Below are 23064 nucleotides of genomic sequence, written 5' to 3'. Positions count from 1 at the left end.
CTATGCAAGACTGCTTGCTCTAAGAATGGTGTTGGCACTCTTTTCCTGCTAACATTTTCGTCGCCATGAGCTCTCAGGCTCTTGAACAGTTATGACCGTTCCACTCATCTGCTGATGCAGGATCAGGTCTTCCCTCAGGATTTGCATACTCCCACCACTTCCTAACGGCTCCTTTTCCTTCAGTTATGGGTAGCAGCTCCCCTGGCTAAATGATTAGCCTGGAATGGGTTTGGCTTTTCCTGGCTAATATATATTAACCTGGTTGGGTTTGGGTTGTTGCGACTTACATTTTGGCCTGGTTTTTCTGAGGTAACATATCTTAGATGGATATGTGTTGTACTTGCTAACATATTAGCCAAGATGGATGTTGTCCTTGCTAACATATTAGCCTAAATGCCTGGATATGTGTTGTCCTTGCTAACATATTAGCCAAGATGGATATGTGTTGTCCTTGCTAACATATTTGCCTACTATGGATATGTATTGTTGTCCTTGCTAACACATAAGCCAAGATGGATGTTGTCCTTGCTTACATATTAGCCTAGTGGGGTATGGGTTGTCCTTGCTTACATATTAGCCTAGTGGGGTATGGGTTGTTCTGGCAAACATATTCACCTAGACGGGTATTGTTGTCCTGGTTAACACATTAGCCTAGATGGGTATGGCTTAGAGCCCGACCGATGTATCGGCGGGCCGATAATGCCGATATTAGGCATTTTCCAAACTATCGGTATCGACATTTATAATGGCCGATAAATGAATATTTTAAAAATAAAATAAAAACGGACGAAACACCCTTCAACCATGTCATGAGTGTTGGCGTTGTATAGTTAGTCCACCAGAGGGCACTCTACACCGTCCCTGCTGGCAACACTCGTGTATAACGCACCACACATCCTGCAACCTGCTGATCCAGCCAGAGTCGGGCAGAGAGAACCAGTTATCCGCGAGTGAGATCATCAGTGAAGTGTGTTCATGGTGATTTGGTCACGAGACATACATTGCTTGAAATAACAATTAAAAGAACATAGCCATCAGTTATCTTAACTCAAATAAGCATGACAAAATTCGTGACAACAATGTCCAGTTTTGCTGCTGTTAAATAAGCCGAGAGTGAAGCGGAATTAGCTAGTAATTACGTTACGTTGTTACAGTGTAGTTGACTGTCTGTCCTTTTAACTTTTGACAATGTGACAGAAGATGTATTTCTTTAATAGCGTGACAGTTATAGCAGTGAGACGTATCATCTCTCCCCGGCCTGTTATTTTGAAAGCGTATTTTTTACAATTTGCAGTATGACGTTATCCATTGCTAAATTAGGGCTCATCATAGACTAGCTAACCACAAAGCTAGCTAATGCCATGAATATCATTGGAAGACCGCTAACGTTAACATTAATGAGCTTGAAAACCACAACGAACTTATTCTGCCTAAATAAAGTAATGATTTATAACTAGTATATCTGTAGTTACAGTCCCTGAATTGTAAAATGTAAGTTAGACGTGCGAGAAGTGAACATTTAGACATAGAGAAAAAGTATCAAACATAGCTTGTGCAAAACGTAGCTTGTGCATAAAAGTTAGCTTTTATTTTACACGTGTGTGAAATCCAATGACGCCAAGTGTGCGTTTCAGACTGTGGTTCAGCCGCAGCATTAACGAGTTACTGGATTTAGATCACTAAATAGTAGGTTTTAGAAGGCAGGCAGCAACTGATGATTGAAAATGGTTTGATGTAGCTTGATGGAAATAATTTTAAAAGTGCAGGTAAAGGGATAAGCAAGCTGACATTGTAATTATAAGGTAGCTTATAAGGCAATAGGGACTATTTATTACACACGCGCACTCAAACATTTAAGAATGACCTTTATCTTGTTTAATGATAATACAAATGATGATGATAGTAATAATGTCATCATTATTTTTTGTAATTATTAAGTCTTAGTTCAAAGTTATATTTATGAAACTTAAGCTAAGTCTTTTAATACTGGTAACTTTGATTTGGTTGTTGTTGTTATTAATTAAATATTTTGTTGTAAGTATTAAATAAACAAGTTTTAAATAAACAAGTTTGTTTTTTAAATGCATTATCATATTATTTTAGTCAATACTCATAAATAACTACAAATAACTAATGTTAGGGAAATCTGTTAATGTTTTGTTGCGCGTTTCTGAAAAAAAATATATATATCGGAATATCGGATTTTTAAATCAACAAATATTTGTATCGGTATCGGCCTTCAAAATCCTTTATCGGTCGGGCTCTAGTATGGCTTTTCTCAGCTAACATTTTAGCCTTGATGGGCTTGGGTTTTCCTGGCTAACATTTTTGCTTTAGATGCTAATGGTTATTAATTCCTGGCGAACATACTAGCCGTGATTTCCATGGCCTTAGTGTTTTACTAAATTACTTTTGCTGAATGTCCCATTGGTTAATGTAAACCACAAATCAAGGTCTGGTTGTTATATTATTGTAAAGGGTATGTGTAATTTGTTTATCTGATCCCTTAGAGAACTGGAACGTTAGGCTTTAAAGGATAATTCCGGTGTGATTTTGACCTAAAGTGTGTTGAAACATGATACCGAGTGTGAATGTATGTCTCATAGCTCACCTCGGCTTGTCCCCTGCACTCAGAAATCTGGCGCTAGTTAGCCAATGCTACCAACACAGTGTTTCGTTGTGGTGCCTCGGGCATCGGCCTAGCCATGCAAATAAATCACTGTTTTACACCATTTACGAGGCTCAAAGTAGCTCCATACTTCATTGGTAGACTTCCGAGGTCTTAGACAAGTATGATCAGGGATCAGATTCCAAAAATAATTCTGTGAAAATGCATGGATTCCAGTTGCTGCTACTGGAAGCAACTGAATCCATGTATTTCCACTGAATTATTTTTGGAATCTGATCCCTTATCATACCTGTTCGTTCGTACTCGTTGCTCGACTTATCGTGACTAAATTCAAGATGGCGTCGAACGGTAAAATTCCTTAAGGTACTGTCTGTATAAATCGTCTTGTAAATAAACTACCAGTGCTTTTTCAAAGTTCTCCATGTCTTGTTTTAAATGTCAAGGCCCTTGGAAGTCTACCAATGAAGTATGGAGCTACTTTGAGACTCGTAAATGGTGTAAAACAGTGATTTATTTGCATGGCTAGGCCGATGCCGAGGTACCACAACAAAACACTGTGTTGGTAGCATTGGCTAACTAGCGCCAGATTTCTGAGTGCAGGGGACAAGCTGAGGTCAGCTATGAGACATACGTTCACACTCGGTATCATGTTTCAACACACTTTAGGTCAATATCACACCGGAATTATCCTTTAAGAAAAACCCAATCAATGTTGGGTGGTCTCCTTTTTTGTGAAAACACTTTGGAGTTAGTTTCTGGAGGCTGGTTTGAAATGATTTTGTTGTGAAGATCTCTTGGCTTAAATGTGGCTTAAAGACAGAAGAAATCTGTGTCATCTGTGATCTGTGGGATTGCACAGGGAACTGGATTTGTGTGACCGTGTTGTCGCAGGATGTGGAAGGCGGCATTAGAGGATAAATTCCCAGGCATGTTGGTCAGTCAGCATACCTTGCAGGATACTGTTGACATGTGCACTGCCAGATACTAAAATGTGTGTGTGTGTGTGTGTGTATTTGTGTCTGTGTGTCATAACTCAGCAAAGAGGCAAAAGAGTGTGTGTTTCTGGGTTAGAGCGTTGTGAATAACAACAGCAGCGTGCTTGCGTGCATGTGTGTGTGTGATGCGCCACAGAGCTCTGGGCCATGTGTCCAGGCATGGGGATTATATTAGCAGCCGTTGTTTATCGTCTGCCCTCAGCCCATCTGTGCGACCCGCCGCCACCACCGCCGCAGTCTCCTCTATCTCTGCTATCAAGCACAGGCCCAGCCAGGGAGGACACACACACACACACACACACACACACACACACACACACACACACACACACACACACACAAGCACCCTCCTTCCCCAAAGCTGTCCCCACCCCCTCCTTTGACAAACCATAGGATTGTGAGTTGATCTGCCAAGTGTGTGTGTGTGTGTGTGTGTGTGGGTGGGCTTCCCTTTATGCAGATTAGCCATGTGCTAATTGCATTTATTTATTTATTTTTCGGGGAGGAGGGAAGGGAACAAGAAAGACAGTGACTGGTACATCAGAGAAATGGAGCACACCTGGTGTGTGTGACTACGAGAAGAGGCTGTGTGTGTGTAGTATTGCACCATTCTCCAATGCCCTTATCCCAAACATAAAAGTTAATAGAATTAAAAATTATTTTTTTTTAAAGACTTCAAAAATAACATTTAAACAAAACATTTAAATTGAAATATACAAAATGACCTAAGCAGTCTTGAAGTGTTGGCAAAAAAGCAAACTGATTAACATGCTGCTAGAATGCGCCAGAAGTCTGGCTGAGTACTGGAAGGCTGGCTGAGTCCTGTATGTAGAATTGCCCAGTCTGAAGGACCCCATCGATGATGTGTGTGAATCAAAGCATGAATCTCATACATCAGCCATGAAACACAGCAGTGCAGTTTTATTTTTTTTCTCTCTTCTCTTGTTAAGGTCCGGACCAGCTTTTGGTTTGTTTTCATCTCTTGACGGTCCAGTCTGATGCTGATGATGGCCCGGATGCACACATAGTCATAGTCATGTTCATCCATTTGTTTAACTGGCAGGTCATACTAGTTGGCTATCATAATATAATCAGGTTGATCACTCCTCATGGGGGGTTTCCCCGGCTTTTAACACGAGTAAGAAATGGTAGATGGTTATGGAATATTGATGGCTCAGGGAAATCGGTGGACTCTTAACAGAGGACGCTGACGTCATCACATCATGATCGATGAAGTCGAGGCCTGAACAGCACCTCAAAGATTCCTGCTAATGGACCTCCGTCAGGATAGGCATCGACATGGCTTAAAAAAGTCTTTCTCTGCAAAAGCTTGTTGTTGGCAACTTTGCAGTTATTTGGAGATGGCTTAGCCACAGCTTTCGTGGTAGCTTTGTTTGCAGACTCTTCTGGTCTGCTGGTTACAGTTAATAGCTAATGTTTAAAAGCACTAGAGTTAATATTTGCATTTAGTACATATACTTAATAGCACTATTGTGAATATTTGCAACACCGTCCTCTACTGAGGAACATATTGACAATTAATTTAGCAAAGGTACACAGCAGATAACAGAAAAAGGGAACGGTACAGTTTGTCTTGTTGTTTCTGTTCATAGCCATAGCTCATAGCCAGAGTCTAGTTAATGCTCACAAAGAGCTAACCATCGCTAGCAAGTTGGTTAGGCCTTCACTTAAATTCATTACTGGTGGAGATAGGCCTAGCTAACCATCGCTAGCAAGTTGGTTAGGCCTTCACTTAAATTCATTACTGGTGGAGATAGGCCTAGCTAACCATCGCTAGCAAGTTGGTTAGGCCTTCACTTAAATTCATTACTGGTGGAGATAGGCCTAGCTAACCATCGCTAGCAAGTTGGTTAGGCCTTCACTTAAATTCATTACTGGTGGAGATTGGCCTAGCTAACCATCGCTAGCAAGTTGGTTAGGCCTTCACTTAAATTCATTACTGGTGGAGATAGGCCTAGCTAACCATTACTAGCATGTTGGTTAGGCCTTCACTTAATTCATTACTAATGGAGATAGGGAAATTGGGTGGTGGTAGCGTAGTTGTTAAGGAGCTGGCCTAGCATGCAGTAGCCTGAAAAAAAATAAATATATATAGCTATATATGTGTGTATATATAGCTGGTACTTTCTACTTTTGGTGCATAATGTTAACCACATTGTCTTTCACACTGTTACAGTGGATGGAGACCATGAGTGGAGGTATTGATCATTTTTCCCTTAAATTGGTATTTCTGCATTTAGACCAAACAAAGTTGGCGGTGCAAGTACATCACCAGGATCAGTGTTTCGTCTGATTTAGCAAAATTAAAGTAGTGTTGATTGGTTGTCTGGTTATTTTTCCTGTAACTGTATTTCTGTGCTTTTCGCTCTGCACAAGGACCATAACCCTGAATCTAATCTAGCCTTGCTTCTAATGCAGCCTTAGGTGTTGTTTTTGTAATTAAAAGACGACCATTAGCTGTTGCTCCCCACGGGGCTGCACTCAGGCTAAAGTTGCAGTGTTTGCATTAGCAGTAGACCTGGGAGTGCTAGGCTACCTCTGGCCACAGTGCACCTGTGAGTCCACCCCTGTTTTATTCATAAGGCCACTTGGGAGTTGTCATGGCGACTCCTGGTGAGTGACAGACAGGGCGATGGTTGTTACGTCACCCATCTCTCTCTCTCTCTCTCTCTCTCTCTCTCTCTCTCTCTCTCTCTCTCTCTCTCTCTCTCTCTCTCTCTCTCACTGATTGGGTCAGGAGTGCATCAGAGGTCAGGACAGCCGAGCCCGCAGCAGTCTGTGGTCTCCCCACAGACACCCTGCCCCGACCCCTACGCACACACACACACACACACACAGGCTCACAAGCCGCTTCAGTCATGAACTTGGAGAAGCTGCGAGCCCCTTAGGCTGGAAGCAAATTCTGGACTGGAGTGTGTTTCTGTTTCTGCGAGTGTGTATGTGTGTGTGTTATATCAAATTCCCTTCCTGTGTGTGTGTGTCTGACTCCAATTCTCTTTGCACCTTGCATATGGCTCTCACTATGTGACCGGGTTTCAAACCCTTTGGCAGTGCATGCCCCTTCACACACATCCTCTCCACACACACACACACACACACACACACACACACACACACACACACCCACCCTGTCATTCATGCGGTGCCAGGTTGGCTTTATTAGTGAGGCAGGGGTGCCTGCTCTTGCTCCTGTTCCTGGCCTGGCCAGGCTTCAGACGTGTGCAACTGGGAGTGCTTACAGTGATGGGCTCCCTGCCCTGCCCTTGCTCTGCCTCTCTCTCCTGCTATAAATAGCCCCTCCACAGGTGTGCAGTGGTCCTCCGCTTGTGTGTGTGCGTGTGTGCGTGTGTGCGTGTGTGTGTGTGTGTGTGTGTACAGTGGTCCTCTGCAGGTCCAGCATGTGTTCTCTGTGTGTGTGTGTGTGTGTGTGTTTGTGTGTCTAAGCCTGGGAACCGAAGTAATTAGTGGTTAGTTTTGGCTGAGAAAGTGGCTTGGTTTTGACGGGCAGAACTACAAAGCCATAAAATGCCAAACTCTCTTCATTGTGATGCTTGCGGTCGGTGGTGCTGTGAGTGTAGTGAGTGTGTGCTTGCCTTGCATATGTGTGTTTTAAAAGTTGTGTGTACTTCAGTTCTGTTCAGCTCCAGCTGGTAGTCAGACCTGGAGAAGGTTGATGGTTTTCACAGACAGGACCTCAGTGAGACACAGAGACACAGAGACAGAGAGACAGAGAGACAGAGAGACAGAGAGACAGAGAGACAGAGAGACAGAGAGACAGAGAGACAGAGAGACAGAGAGACAGAGAGACAGAGAGACAGAGAGACAGAGAGACAGAGAGACACAGAGACAGAGAGACAGAGAGACAGAGAGACACAGAGACACAGAGACACAGAGACACAGAGACAGACAGTTGGAAGAGTGCTGTGAATGAGAAGCGAGCAAGTTGTATTTCTACGGCATGTTCCATAATGTAGGCCTACACTCAGGGCAACATGGAGGTGCCTTACGTACTGTACATAAAGCAGCAGTGCAGTCACAACACCCAGTCGTGGAGGTGCTGAAGATGAATCGCCATTAGCAGGTGGAGGTGCAGGTTTGAGTGAGGGAGAGTGCGAGGGATAGACGGAGAAAGGAAGATTGAGGGAGAGTGGGAGAATATGGAATGCCTCTTGCAGTGTGTGTGTGTCTGTGTGTGTGTCTTGCTATTTGATACTTGCGGTGATGTTTCTCTTGCCCTCTGTCTTGTCTCTCTCATACACAAGGTGTGTGTGCGTCTGTGCGATGCTGTCAGTACTTTTGGATCTCTCTATCTGTCTGCCCCCCCCCCCCACACTCTCTCTCTCCCTGCTGTAGACATGTCCTGTCGCGCGTGTGTATTTTCCCAGGCTGCAGGAGGAAACATGTGGCTCTTGGCATGACTCTCTATCTCCTCCGCTGGCACGTCTCCCTCCCCCTCCCTCTCTCTAGTGACACACACACCACACCACACCACACTCTCCACGCCTTTCATTCATTCACAGCCAACACTTCCCTGTTTGTGTGTGTGTGTGTGTGTGTGTGTGTGTGTGTGTATGCACGTGTTTTTTTTTTTTTTAATCTGAGAAGAGAAATTAATCTGCAGGTCAGGACCATCAGTGTGTATTCATCTCGCCACTCAGCTGTGTGTGTGTGCGCGCTTTATTGCTTAAATAAGGCCCCGAGCAGCCTGCGAGGTCATTTAATGTTTAGCCAGCCGTAAGTCATTGATCATTCGGAGTTCAAGCCAGCCTTCTGCGGTGATGATGCATTACTGTTGATGCTGCGTCTAGACTCACTGTGGCAAACGTGCATTTTTTTCCGCCTGTGTGTGTGTGTGTGTGTGTGTGTGTGTGTGTGTGTGTGTGTACTTACTAGGCTATTAGGTCATTCAGGTACAACTATCTCAGCGGGATTCCGTTGTCTAGTTCCACTTGCTGCATCTCGTTGTCTGGACAAAGGTTCTTATCCAAAGTGATGTGTTGGCCTGAATGCCTTGAGGATGATTGCTGTATGGGAACTTCAGCTATTACAAGGATGTTGCAACTGCTGTCCAGTATTCCTCCTCTATTTCCAGATCTGCCAATATGCCATTTTACTGCTCTTTTTACTCCGTGTTCAGATTCAGTTCAAAGTCGCTTTATCAGCATCATGACCCCTGAGATACAGTATTGCCACAAGATGTGTACCACGTATTCACTTGTGATGTTACTGCCAGAAACTGAACATAACACAAACATTTCTCCCTCACTGTCCTTTTGTAGCCTCCAAGCCCGATGGACCAGGTGGGGAAGATCCGGCAGCACTACAGTTCGGCCAATCCTTACTCCCAGGGGCAGGGTCCTCCGACTGGGCCACCACAGGGCCCTCAGTACCCGGGCCAGGGCTACGGGCCTCAGGGCGCCCAGAGGTACCCGCTGAGCATGCAGGGCCGCACGCCAGCGGGCATGGGCTCCATGCAGTACGGACAGCAGGTGAGGACATACCTAACGCCAGCTTCCTCCGCTTTTATCGCTCTGCTTTTAGTTTTTCTGAATGTCTCTGTGTCTTCACCTTGCATGCCTGTGTCTCTCCCACTCTCTCTTTCTTTTTTCTGTCTCTCTTTCTTTCTTTCTCTCTCTCTCTCTCTCTCTCTCTCTCTCTCTCTCTCTCTCTCTGTGTCTTTCTAATATTTCAGTTTCATTGTTATTAATAAAATCTCTTGAATGTGACAAAACAAATGCTGAAATAGTGTTTATCTCCTGAAGAGACCATGGAGGGATATCTCTCTCCTCTCTTTCTAATCCAGTCCCTATGACTGTGGCTAGTCATCCCCCCTTGGCACACACACACACACACACACACACACACACACACACACACACACACACACACACACACACAGACACAGCCTGGCGGTCGGTCACATGCTGGTGCTGTTGGTTATGCCTATTGTGTTGCCACTGAGTGTGGCAGCCGTTGGAGCGCCAGCCAGTGATTTATGTGGCTCACATCCCCACCCCCCCACCCTCAGTCAAACACCCTCTTCAGGTTGTTTAGATTAAAGGCCCTTTCTTTTGTCAGAACTACTTTCTTCCTTCCCACCTTCCCACCCCAACCCCTGTTCTTTTCTTCCTTTCTCTTTTTTCTCTCTTGCCCATTTTCCTCGAGAGGATAAGTGCTTTGGCTGTCGCGCAGGCCTTTTTGTTTGTGTGTATGTGTGCTTTTTGCTCTCTCTCTCTCTCTCTGTCTCTCTCTCTCTCTCTCTCTCTCTCTCTCTCTCGCCTTTTGCTTTAAGCTTTGCTGTCTTGCAAGGTCAGACCCGAGGACCCCCCCCCCTTTCCAATAGTCCTTCTCCTCCACAATAAAATCTCCTTTTCTGCGCTCTGAGTGTCATTCCAGTGGCAGTGCCATGGAGAGGGAGAATAGCTGCCACCTGAAGAGACGCCTCTGAGCCAATGCCACTAGTAGCCACAGGTGGCTGTGTGTGTGTGTGCAGGCAATACCACCCCCTGCCCTTGATATACATGTCCTCTCTCTGCACAATGCATTCAGCCGTTCAGACTGTCTCCTAATGTGACTGATCTCCTCTTTGCCGTGTGTGTGTGTGTGTGTGTCTCTAGATGGGAGGATACGGACAGCACGGCCCACACGGTCCCCATGGCCCAGGCCCCTACAGCCACCAGGGCCAAGCGGCCGGCTACTACGGGCAGCAAGGCCCCCCATCACACGGCCCCCAGCAGCAGCAGTCCCCGTACCCCCAAACTCCCCACGGCTCCGGGCCCCCAGGCCAGCCGCCCTACCCGCAGCAGCAGCAGCAGCAGCAGCCCCCCTCAGCCGCTCACGGCCCCCACGGCCCCCAGGGGGGGCCCTACTCCCAGGCCCAGGGTCCCATGCAGGGGCCTCCCCAGGGGCAGCCGCCCTTCCCGCACGGGCACCCACACGGGCACGGTCCGCACCCCCATCCCCACTCGCAGCCCCCGCAGGCACAAGCGGGCCATCCGCCGGGCCATCCGCAGTTTGGGCAGTCGCAGCCTCAGCCCCAAGGGCCCGGGGCCCAGCCCAACACCCAGGGGCCTCAGTCCCAACAGCCCAACTACCCGCAGCAGCAACCCGGCCCTGGTCCGACCCCTCAACAGCAACAGCAGCCCCAACAACAACAGCAGCAGCAGCAGCAGCAGCAGCAGCAGCAACAACAACAACAACAGCAGCAGCAGCAAACGGCATCACAGCAGCAGCAGCCCCAAGGCCCTCCTCAACCACAACCGCAACAACAGCAGCCCCCACAGCCGCAGCAGGCGCAGCAGCAAACGCCGGGTCCTCCACAGCAATCCCAGCAGCCCCCGGGGCAGGGGCACGGGCATGGGCCGGGCTCTCAGGGTCAGCCTTCCCCCTACTCCCAGACTCCTCCCTTGCAGCAGCAACAGTCTCCCTTCCAGCGCTTTGTACCTCCATCACAGGTAAACACACACACACACACACACACACACACACACGACACAGAGGAAAAACATGTGGGTGGACTCCAGAGGCAACTTGACATCCATGTTATGAATCCATGGCCAATGTAACGTTGATGGGAGTTGTATAGCTGTACATGAACGGCCGTATCAAACAAGTGGTGTTTTGTACAGGTGTAATAGTTGGGCCTGTGAGCACAGTATTCTCCTGGCGGACAGCAGGACATAAACAGAACTAAATGGGATCCGTGGTTTCGGTGCCTTCATTGATCCAGACAGCTGGAGATGGCTTTAGTGTGTGTGTGTGTGGGAAACACAGATCTCTGTTGTGTTTTGAGGAGGTAAAACAGCTGCTTGCTTTGAAGCTGAACGTGTACAGACAGTCTGAATAAAGGTTATAGCACACGCTGCTAGAATGAGCAGTGTGTGTGTTTTTAAAAATGCATCAGCAAGGCTGTACTGTGTGTGTGTGTGTGTGTGTGTGTGTGTGTGTGTGTGTGTGTGTGTGCGCGCGCTCTGAAATATGGTCATATTTATCTCACTCTTTTTCAATTCTCTTTCTTTACTTTTTCTCCCTTCCTCTCCTCTACTTCCCTCATCTCTTGCTACTTCTCTGTACTTCCCTGCATCTCTCTCTTTCTTTCTTTCTTTCTTTCTTTCTTTTTTTCTTTCTCTCTCTTTTTCTCTTTTTTCTTTCTTTCTTTCTCTTACTTGCTCTCTCTCCCCCTCCCTACTTCCCTTCCCCCTCTCCCTGTTTCCATGTCTTCTCTCTTTGACGACATCTGTGCTTCTCTGCATCTCTCCATCCCCCTTTCTCTCCCTTCCTCCATTTCTCCATCCCTCTCTCTCTCCACCACTCTCTTTCTGTCTCCATATCCCTCTCTTCATCCATCCCTCCCTCTCTCCCTCCCCCCCCCCCTCCAGGAGCTCTCCCAGGACTCCTTCAGCTCCCAGTCCAGTGCTCCCCCCTCCACCCAGCCGCTGGCCCCCAGTAAGGGAGGTGCGGAGGACAGCATGCAGGGCCGACCCTCCAGCCTGCCGGTGAGTCTCTGCCCTGCCCTACGCTCCTCCCTTAAAGTGGGAGTTCAGTGTGAATTGACCCATAGTTCTGCTTTAAGCTGCCTGTCCATAACTTGGCCTACGTTGTCCCAAATTGCCTCATTCTTTTTCCGATGGGCTGCATGTGGTGAGCTTATACAACAGGGCTATGGGTCAATTTACACTGAACTTACACTTTAAGGCTCGGTTATAGGGGATTTTTTTTAGTGGACGCAAAGCACTCGGACTGCTCCGGAACCGTACTTGTTCTTTATGACCCGTACTTGTTCTGACTCCGGAACCGCACTTGTTCTCTATGACCCATACTTGTTCTCTGATGTTACTGTTCTATTGTCCGCTTGCACCCTGGTGGACCTTTTGCATACATTTTTGCAAGTGAAACAGCTTCACCGGATTAACCTCATTTGTTTACTGACCATGCCGTTGACTGATCGTCGTTTGGGTTAAACTTGTATTGCGTCAGTGGGCTTGTGATTTGGTTGTGCACACGTCACATTTGGACACAAGGAAAGTTGGGACAAGACATTTAGATGTGAATATGTGATGCAAAAGCCTGGTGAAGTCCTCTGGAGTCAAAATGTTGCACTTTAAGCTTGGATAAAATGATGCTCGTGGTTATAATTCACTTTTTGTTATGGCAAGGTTGAGAGAGAGAGGTGATGAGGAAGTCAGGGGCCCTAGAGAGGAGAGGAGTGTCTGTGTGAAGTTCCGTTTTGCGCTTCTGTGTGTTTGTGTGTGTGTGTGTGTGTGTGTGTGTGTGTGTGTGTGTGTGTGTGATTTGTTCAGAGGATACAGATAACCTCATTGAAAGCATCCAGGGGAAGGGAGGGTAGCTTGTGTGAGAAATGAGATCATTAATGAGTGGGAATGAAAGTAAGACTGAGCGGATGGGGAGGGTGAACAAATGACAGAGAGAGAGAGAGAGATGGGGGGGGGGGGTAGAATGAAAGGGAGGATGAGCGAAAGTGTGTGTGTGTGAGTGGGTGACTGAGTGGTGCAGCAGGAAGAGGAAGGGTGTGTGTGTGTGCATGCGTGAGTGAGCGAGGGAAGCCTCAAAAGAGGAAAGAGGGAAAGTGGGAAAAAAGGCGAGAGCGTGCGCCGTCTCTGTGTGTGCGCCAGCGGGGGATGCCCTCAGGATGCGTTTCCCTCCTCTTTTATTTCTCTCTTATTTATTTATTTATTTTTTTATATATTTATATATATATATCCCCTGGGCACAGCCATCATCGGCCGCAGCTTGGCCAGGGTTATTCCTCTCTCTGTGTTTTTTTTTTCACCCCTCTCCTTTCCAGGGGATTCCCCTTGGCTGCGCGCGATTGGCTATGAGATGCTGTAATCTGGCCCTGGGCCGGATGCATTACCCCCCCCCCACCCCAACCACCCCACCCCCACCCCACCCCTCACACACACCCACACCCTCACACACACACACACACACACACACACACACACACACACACACACACACCCTCATTCACACACCAGTGGCATATCGTACAGATTAGCCCCTGCTGCTAACTCCAGCCTCTGTTCATGTGGAGAACACACGCCTCTAGCCTGTGTTCACACATTCATGTGGAGACCACACGCACACAGCTGCTGGACCACACATATGGGGGTGTGTGTGTGGTACTGCATCTGGCACGCATGCTAATGCTAGGCTAAAGGTAACTTATTGGTTTACCTTCCTCTTTAATATCACTCCTGCATCAAGACTCAGTGGAACTGCCATGATTAGGTTGCTGAGATGAACACCAGCAGAGCCTCTTGTCATTGTATCATAACAGTAATATGCTTTACTTATGTAACACGGATAGCTGTGGAAGTGGGTAAAATCTGGTTAAAGTTGCATTGGAACAGTGTGGAAGGTTGTGGTTAGCAAGGGAACAGGTGCACAGACCGTGTTATAACTGCACACCAGGTGGAGGTAATGAAGGCAAATATTGCCGCAAACACACAGCTAGATCAATAGAGATAAGAGACTTTGGACTAAGTAAGTCAGTTTGTTATATGCTGGCTGGTTTTATGTACAGATTCAAGTGTAGCGTATGTATGTGTGTGTGTGTGTGTGTGTGTGTATGTGTTCATTAGCACAAACTGAGGAGTTAACTAACGGAAAATTCCAGCAAAGTCTCCCCTCAGGCGTGTCGGGCTTATCCTAAAACGGCCAGGTCCTGGGCTGGCAGAAGGTTCCGGGGAGTTGTGAAACGGCGAGGCGAAGTGAACTGTGAGAGAGTCTGAGTGGTAGGGGAAACCGGACAGACGGGTCGGACCGGTCGCTCGCTCTCTCTCTCTCGCTCTCTCACTCTTGATCTTGTTTTTGCTGAGCTGACTGCAGGCGCCAGCAGCAGAGTTAGGGCAACAAACACGACCAAGTCCCCATGATGCTGAGTGCAAGACATACAAATGAGTTTTTAAACTCTGTAGAAGCACACTACTGATGTGCTTTTTTCACTCTCTTGTCAGCCATTTTCTCTGCGCCTTGATCTAAAATGGCTACTTGTTGTAGGCTTGTTCTGCTGGAGCTCTGCTTTGTTAGCTTTTGACATGGAGTCTGAAGGCTCAGGGTCACTGATTTTGGTTTTGTCATGTTTTCAGAATGTTGTTTGTCCAAGATTTAGTTAGACAGTCCTTCTCCTTATAAATATCTCTCTCCCTTCACTGTATTAAGGACCAATACTATAACTAAAAAGTCCTCAGTGTCTTACACTAGCTGCAATATCAACACTAACCTTACAAAAGCAGCACTGTGGGCTGGTCCGTCGGGTGGCTTTGTGCCTGATTGGCTCTAAGTACAGGTGTGCGTTTGTTTACCCAGGTACACAGGTGTGTGTGGTTTACCCGAGGGCAATTTCACAGGTTGAGCGCTCTCTCTCGACTGGTAGGATACAGAGAGGCTTTTGCAATAGCGCGGCAACGCCCACGTGCGTTTTATGAGCGCTGTGTGTGTGTGTGTGTGTTTGTGTTTGTGTATGTGTGTGCACGCACTTGTGTTGCATCCAAATCGTATCCTCTTTCTGTTAAAATGATGCGTTATTAACATGAAGAAGTTGAGCTGTTGCAAGATGTTTGTTATTGGATTGTAGGTTGAGAAATGAAAGCGTGCACCAGTGCTATCTGCTCAGACAAAACTGGAAGACACTCGTGCACACACATGGGAGTGGGCAGCCAGGTCTTGTGCACATCTTGAGAGCTAATCGTAATTAATTAGCTCTCAAGATGTGCACAAGTCGCACAATGTTCTCAATTCCCCCATCCCGACGAGCTGGGGTCTCCCAACCTGGGTTGGATGAAATCAAATCCTCCCACCATTTGGTGTGTGTGTATGGGGGTTGGGCTGGTGTAAGTATAAGTGAGGGAAAGACGCTTATTGTGTGTGCATGAGAAAGGGTGTATGCTGGCCATACGTGTAGGTGTGTGTACTCCAGCATGCCGTTATTTATGTGTCTAATTGAGCATGCATGCCCCTGCACTTTACACTATGTGTGTGTGTGTGTGTGTGTGTCCTGGCTCCCAGGAAGTAGCATTTCCTCTCCTTCCCTGGGCCAGTGAAACTTGAATGGAGCTGATGGTCCTTGATCTCCCCTGTTGCCCTGCGTTGCCCCTTGAGATATCTTTGTGCCCCCGGCCCCTGCCAGGCTCTAATCCCCACCCCCGCTGCCCCACACCCCCCACACCCCTCACACCCCTCACACTCGCACCTCACCTCTCGCCTCTTGGTCTCTGTTCCCTCCTGCTCATCCCTTCCCTCTGAAAGCTCTTGTCTCCTCGGGCCTCTGCTTTTGCCTTGTGTTGTGTAACGCGTGTGCTGGATGGTGTTTTTGTTTTGTTTTGTTTTGTTTTGTTTTGTTTTTGATTACTCATGGAATTGTGTTGGATTCCGTGGGTGGAATTCCATGTGTAGAATGGTTTGGTTTGTGTGCGTTACTCATGGGATCGTGTTCTGTTGGAGCTAAAGTCCATGTGAGTCTGCGCAGTGAGTTGACATTTTGCTACACAAGCACGCACATGTCAAACCGTTGCGGTCACACCCACGTGTAGTCCATGAAACCGCTCTTGGCAGTGGGCTGAAGCTGGGGCATGAGCAGAGCTGTGGTGGAGCTCAGAGAGAGGCCGAGACCATGCCCCACCTGCATCAGGCATCGCCAGGCATGGCGACATATGTCTGGAAAAGCCTATGGAGTGCTTATTTAGTGCTTACTTCATGACATGGTTGTGCAGAAGTATTGATTGCTTGTTGTGTTGGTAAAGATCAGAAGTGTGTGTGTGTGTGTGTGCTTAGTATGTGCGTGCACATGTTTGCAACCTCTAACCCATGATTGCCCATGATTCCTAATGGTATTGGTGGTCACTGTTCATGTTTTGTTCTGACATATATATACACACACTCGCACACCAGTGGAGCGTATATGCTGAGACCTTATATGGTCTTATATGGTCTGCTGTGTGTGTGCAGGCTATTTCATGTAGTCTGCATCCTTCTCTTTTCATCTTTGTGTCTTTCACTTGCTCTCAGTCCTCACATCTTGTTCCCGCTATTTTCTCTCCCTCCCCCCCTCTCTCTGCTCTCTCTCTCCCCCTCTCTCTCTCTCTGTGTGTGTGATGAGGCTCTGGCTGCTGAGGCTGGTAGATTTCTGCCCCTCCCTCTCCTCCTCTCTTTTCTGCTTCTCCCCCTCTGCTCTCTCTCTCTCTCTCTCTCTCTCTCTCTTTCTCTCTCTCTCCACATTCTGCTCTCTTCTCTCCTGAAATTGGCCATATCTCTTTTTCTAATTTCTGTAGTAATATTTCTTCTCCCTCCATTTGTCAAATTCCTCATTTCCTTTCCAGTATCTGGTGCTCTTGTTTCTCTCTCTCTCTCCCTCCCTCTTTCCCTCCCTCTCTCTCTCTCTCTCTCGCTCTCTCAGTAAATCTGCTTTCGTAACGCTCTTCTGCTCAGCCTTGTTTTGCCAGGCTCTGCTGCTGCTGCTGCCTGTGCTATTGCAGTATTCAGTTTCTGGGGCGTGTTTCCTGTTGCTATTTCTAGGCCTGCGCTTCCTGTGTGGGAGCTGAGCTATTCAGATTCTGGGGCCTTGCGCGTTCTGCTCTCTGCTTCTCTCTGCATGCTCTCTCTCTCTCTGTCTCTTGCAACACATTCATTTAGGCTGTATAATTTGAATAAATGCAGGTTAGTTGGTAGTTTTCCTTTGGAATCCATTTAGTAGATGTGAGCAACTTGAGGGAGTTTCAGTGTGATTTTTGGTGTTTTTCTTTTTGGTGTTTCTGTTCTGTCTCTCTCTCTCTCTCTCTCTCTCTGTTCCTCTCTGCCTCTTCTCTCTTATACCTCCCCCCCCCACACACACACAGAGCTGTGCTCTAGGCCCCGCCTCTCCTCTCCTCTCGTCTCTGGCTCGAGGCTGAGCTGGTAGTGCAGCACAAAAGGCCGTGCCTCACTGCAGTGCTGCCTTCTCTTCTCTTCGCTTTTCTCTTCTCTTCTCTTTCCCTCTCGTTCCTTTTTTTCTCTCTCTGACTGCTCTTTCCCTCTCATTCCTTCTCTTTTCTTCTCTTTTCTTGTCATCCATCCATCTTTCTCTCTCCTCTGCTGTGTTCCCTTGGTTCAGTTTTGTACATGTATTATTCCCCTGCTCCATTTCACTGTATCTCTTCTGTTCCTGGTGTTCTATTCATCCCACTCTATTTGATCTCTCTTTATCTCCCTGATCTTCCCTCTATCCTCTTTTATTCTATTTGTACACTTTCCTCTCCTTTTTTCTTATTCTTTTCTTCTTACCAGTTATTTTATCTATTTATTTGTTCTTTATCCCCCCCTCTCTCATTCTCTCCTCCTTGCTTTAGTTCCCCCTCTTTTCTTCATGTTCGTATGCATCTCCCCTCTCCCCGGTCTCCTGTACTTGTGAATCTTTTGTTTACTCTTGGCACAGTCCACCGCTGCATGTTGCAGGCAACAGTGTGAGTAGTTGAGTTTGTAATTTGGGACATAAACAGAAAGCCATTTAACACACACACACACACACACACACACACACACACACACACACACACACACACACACACACAGAGAGGCTGCCCCACCCCCATGGCTGTCTGTTGGTCTCTTGTGCAGCCCTCTCTCTTCTCTTCTGCCCCCACAGGGGCATCTGTGCTTGCTGGGGGACCCCCTGCCATTGTGTGCAGCACAAAAGAGTCCCCATCGGAGACGCACGCATGCACGCACAGACCATATAATGCCATCAGCCCATTAAACACACATTCACACACGCACACACACACACACACACACACGCACACACAAGCATACACGGCATCCCCAGCTTGGTAAACACATGACCCCCATCTCATCAGCACACGTGTACACACAACCTCATGCTGACAGTACCACACACACACACACACACACACACACACACACACACACACACACACACAATGAAATGTAAATATACCCTTAACATAAACACCACCTCTGCACAAACCATTGGTTCATAAACACATGCATGTACACACACAGACACTCAGAGAGACACAGACACACACACCATGCAGAAGTGCTTCATGAGGCCACTACATGGGTGCATTGTAGTGTTTGTTGGCTCATGTGGAAGTTGCTCACTCCTTGTTAAACCTGATAGGTGTGTCCTCGTCACCCAAGGCAACCAATGACACATTCAGGGCAGAACCAACGTTACTGCCACTATAACACCATGTGAGGAGGACTCATTACAGACTGCGCTAGATTTAGAGCCGTCTGTTGGTACTGCTAGTTTTCAGGGAGTCTGACTGTCTGTGTGTGTGTGTGTGTGTGTGTGTGTGTGCGCGCATTTCGGAGTATGTAAGTTCCGGTGTGTGTGAGTGATGAATAGTTCAGACATCTTCCTTGACACGACACCCTTCTCTTGTCGTTTTTGTCTTTGTCTGTTACTCCCTTACTCTTTCTCTACCTCCATACCGTGTGTGTCTTTCCCTCTCTCTCTATGTGTCTGTGGGTCTCTCTTCTGTATTATTCAGACTGGACTGGGAGTGCCCCCTTATGGTTGAGCTCAGCCCTGCATAGGCTTGCTTAGGGAGGGCTCACTGGATCCTCCACACCTTACCAGGGGGTCCTCTTGCTTCCTAATGCCCAGTGAGAGGTGTCCCGATGCTGGGATGGTCAGGACCAGACTGCCCTGGGTTCTCCAAGGTCCTCTAGTGACCGCCTAGTGCCCAAGAAGAGTGTCTGTGGGTGTGTCTGTCTGTGTCTCGCTGCCTCCTTATCGGTGTCAGTGTCTGTCTGTCTGTCTGTGTCCACACCTGTCCCTCTGTCTGACTCTTTGTCTGTCTGTTTCTTTCTCTTCACCTCTTTCTCCGCTGCCTTTTCTCCATTCACTTTCTCTCCCGCACCCTCTGCCAATCAGTCAGTCAGTGTCACACACCCCCCTCCCTCCCTCCCTCCCTCCCTCTCTCCCTCTGTCCCTCTGTCCCTATGTCCTTCTTTCTTTTGCTCTTTTCAAATTCAAAGTGTTTTATTGGCATGACGGATAGGCACTTGTGTCGCCGAAGCAGTCATTACATATAGGGCAATAAATCAGAACATAAAGCTTACAAAACCTACACATCATCAGATACAATAAAACTGTATCTTGCTCTCTCTCTTTCATCTCTCGCTCGCTCTCTCTCTTTCTCCCTCTCCCCATCTCTCTCTCTCTCTCTCCCTCCACTGATTCAGCATGCAGGTTGTGCTGTGGGGTGATGGTTGTGGTGATCAAAAGTTGCTCCTCCACAGAGGAAGGCTGCCCCCTTTTTTGTTGTAAGATCAGATCCCTGAGATCAGACAAGTCCCGCCCTCCTTAGTTACTGTTGCTATGCCTGACAAGCTTTAGCACCCTGCAAGTCTATTACATAGGGGGAGAACCGGGACTTTTCAATGAAATGTAATTTACAAAGACATCGTACCACGCTGAAAGCTAATATTTTGTCACTAGCAACATACATCTGTCCTCTGTCAAATACAGTTGGAATTTCATCTCTGAACAAAACCGTTCATGAGTTATTTAAGCAGAAGTCAAATGTGCGTTTTGTTTCATTCGACTCTCCTTGCCAGAATGAATGGAACAGGCATGGGGGACAAAATAAACATACCATTTAATCTATGTACTTCCCACAACTTCAATATTTGACAACATATCATGAATGGTACTTCAAATAGGTGTTATTTTAAATAGATTGCTGATGGGCTATACATCTTGGTGAACGTCTGTTTATCGTGAAGCGCGTATCTCGCGGTTATGAAAATATCATGCAATATGCCATTTTTTATAGTAAGAACAATATGTGTTCCTAATTATATCATGTTTCTATAGTGTAACATGTTATTTCACTGTGTCTTTACGTGGGTTAGGGCACCACACATCCAAATAAGTGCCCTTCATGACCCACAGGCCTTCAGACTCCACAGGTTAACATGGCAAAACTCGAAAACCTTGTCAGACCTCCCGTGCCTAGTGACTGGTTGCTAAGCCACGATTGGCCTGTGGCGGTTTTCGGGTGTGGCTTAGCGAAGGGTGAATTCTTCTCTCCGTTCTCTAGTTGTTGGCAGTACAATGGCCTCTTGCCATCGGTGATGCTGCTGTGTGTGTGTGTGTGTTTGATATCCAGCATTCTGAGAGTGCTTTAGAAAGAAAGGCATGAACAGGGTGGCTTTCACTTTGATTATAAATAGGAGTATTTCCTGCTCTCCTCTCCCCCGTACGTGTGTGTGTGTGTGCGTGCGTGCGTGGGCAGATTGGCATTTCTGATGACCTGCTTCTGGTGGGCAGGAAGGGCTTTTGCGTAACCTGGTCACCCTGGAGGAATGCAGGCCGTGTTGTTGGGCTCCACGTGGAAGCACCGCTCCCGTGGGCGCCGAGGGGGCACACTTAAGTCCTGTGTGTGTGTGTGTGTGTGTGTGTGTGTGTTGCTATTGTATCTCTTGGGTGGGACCTTGAAGGCTTTCTCAATTTAATTAAAGCATTTTTGTGTGTGTGTGTGTGTGTGCATATTCTTTTAGAGCGCTGGAGTGTGTGTGTGTTGGCAGCTCTTTCTGGTATTTAGTGATGTCTCTGTTCTGTGCAGCAGCTGACTGCACTGTGACCCGGCATGGCCTGTGGAGTGAGAGGGGGTGGGGGTGGTGGGGTGTGTGTGTGTGTCTGAGCGTGGCGTCAGCTCTAATGTGTCAACACACGTGGAGACTCACTAGCACTGTTTCCATGGCAGCAGCACAGACGCCACCGCAGGCGCCCTTCTCATACACCCTACCCCCTCCTCTCCCCTCCCCCTCCCCCCTGCCTCGTTTGCTATTCTGAAGAGGATGAATGGGCGTGTGTGTGTGTGTGGGTAAGTCTGTGTGTGAGTGTGTGTGTGTGTGGTTATCTGAGAACAGGAAACAAGCCAGTGAAGGGAGAGTATCGGAGTTTAAGCCAAAGAGGGGGGTGGGGGGTGGGTCAGAGAGAGGCTCTGACTTTACGTTGAACCCTGGATTACACGCGCACACACACGCACACACACACACACACACGCTAATGCTGATGTTGAGATCCTGTTTCAGTGCAGGCCCTTTGCATGTTGAGTCCGGTCAGAGTTCAGTGCAGTTCATTGTGGCTGAAGTTACATCCACACAAACTAGCCCTATTTCCCCTTACTATTCTATGTAATAAGCCTTGCTACATGCAACCCTTTAAGGGCAACACATGAGTATGCATTTAAGAGTGTGGATTTCTCTCTGGTGGAGCTCGTAGAGAACATTGCTGAAACTGTGTCTGGTTGGAAGTGAAGGGGGAAGGAGCACCATCACCACAACATGGCTGACGCTCAGCAGTCTGTAGTTTTCCTCACAAACACCACAGGATGGACTGACACAGAACCCTGAGCGCAAGGAGAGTCTTGTCTCGCGCTGAGTTTGTCCGGAGTCCGGAACCTTCTACCCTGGCTCCTCCTCAGAGGCTGCTAGCTAGCTGCTGAGAGAGGGAGTCTGTCTGTGTCGAGGCTGCTGCAGCAGTGATGCTAGCACACGGAGAGCACAAAATGGCTGCCGTGCTCACTCTCTCTCCCTCACACACACATACACAGGGTTGGAGCTGAAGCTCTCCTCTCTCTTGTCTGTGTTTTCATTTTAGTTTAATCTAGTGATGTGATGTGTGTGTGTGTGTGTGTGTGTGTGTGTGTGTGTGTGTGTGTGTGTGTGTGTGTGTGTGTGTGTCTGTGTTTTTGTTTTTGTTTTTATTTAATTTATTTGCTGTTGTGTGGGTGAGGGGCTGTGTCAGTGATTAGGAAGTGTTAGAGGAAGCTGTGTTGGCTGTGAGGAGGCTAATTCAGGCAGATGTATGACTGTGCTATTGTATTGTGGTGTGGTGTGTTAAACCCTCCTCTTTCTGTGTTTGTTTGTTTGTTTGTTTGTTTGTTTGTTTGTGTGTTTGTTGTTGATTGGGCTGTATTTTCTTAAAGGGGAAATGTGACTGCTGTTTTTTCTTTCTTTCTCGCTCATACCAGAGACACACACACACACACTCACACTCACAGCAACACTCACAGTAACACTCAGACACACAAACAAACACACAAACACTGTTCCTCCATACCTTCTCTTTTGTCTCATGCTCATTTTGTACTCTCTCTCTCTCTCTCTCTCTCTCTCTCTCTCTCTCTCTCTCTCTCTCTCTCTCTCTCTCTCTCTCTCTCTCTCTCTCTCTCTCTCTCTCTCTCTCTCTCTCTCTCTCTCTCTCTCTCTCTCTCTCTCTCTCTCTCTCTCTGGATGAATGGCCAGTGTGTGTTCAGTGGCTGGCCAGGTCAGTAATAATGTTGCGGGCCCAGAGGCTCTGAAGTCAGCACAACGGGGACTTACCGCCTCTGCTGCTGCGTTGCAATAACAAGCTCTGCAAATCAATGGCTGTGGCACCGA

At 47.4% G+C, this 23064-nt stretch overlaps 1 protein-coding gene across 5 annotated transcripts in view; it reads left to right on the top strand.

Moving 5' to 3' along the window:
• arid1ab (AT-rich interactive domain 1Ab) overlaps nt 1–23064 on the top strand; it is a 57523-nt gene that overhangs the window by 11422 nt on the left and 23037 nt on the right. For 4 of the 5 annotated variants that reach the window (XM_076302243.1, XM_076302240.1, XM_076302241.1 and 1 more), the window contains exons 2-4: nt 8925–9134; nt 10263–11099; nt 12024–12140. In XM_076302243.1, coding sequence (XP_076158358.1) covers nt 8925–9134; nt 10263–11099; nt 12024–12140 — 1164 coding nt within the window. The remainder of the gene's footprint in view (nt 1–8924; nt 9135–10262; nt 11100–12023; nt 12141–23064) is intronic. The other variant, XM_076302242.1, reaches the window with a different exon arrangement.

This window comes from Alosa pseudoharengus, unplaced genomic scaffold (assembly GCF_046254945.1).
Source record: "Alosa pseudoharengus isolate Yale_2024_CS ecotype anadromous, Long Island Sound unplaced genomic scaffold, YU_APseudo_1.1 YU_APseudo_1.1_scf_23, whole genome shotgun sequence".
NCBI classification, from domain to species: domain Eukaryota; kingdom Metazoa; phylum Chordata; class Actinopteri; order Clupeiformes; family Clupeidae; genus Alosa; species Alosa pseudoharengus.
This window is presented reverse-complemented; position numbering and strand designations above follow the sequence as displayed.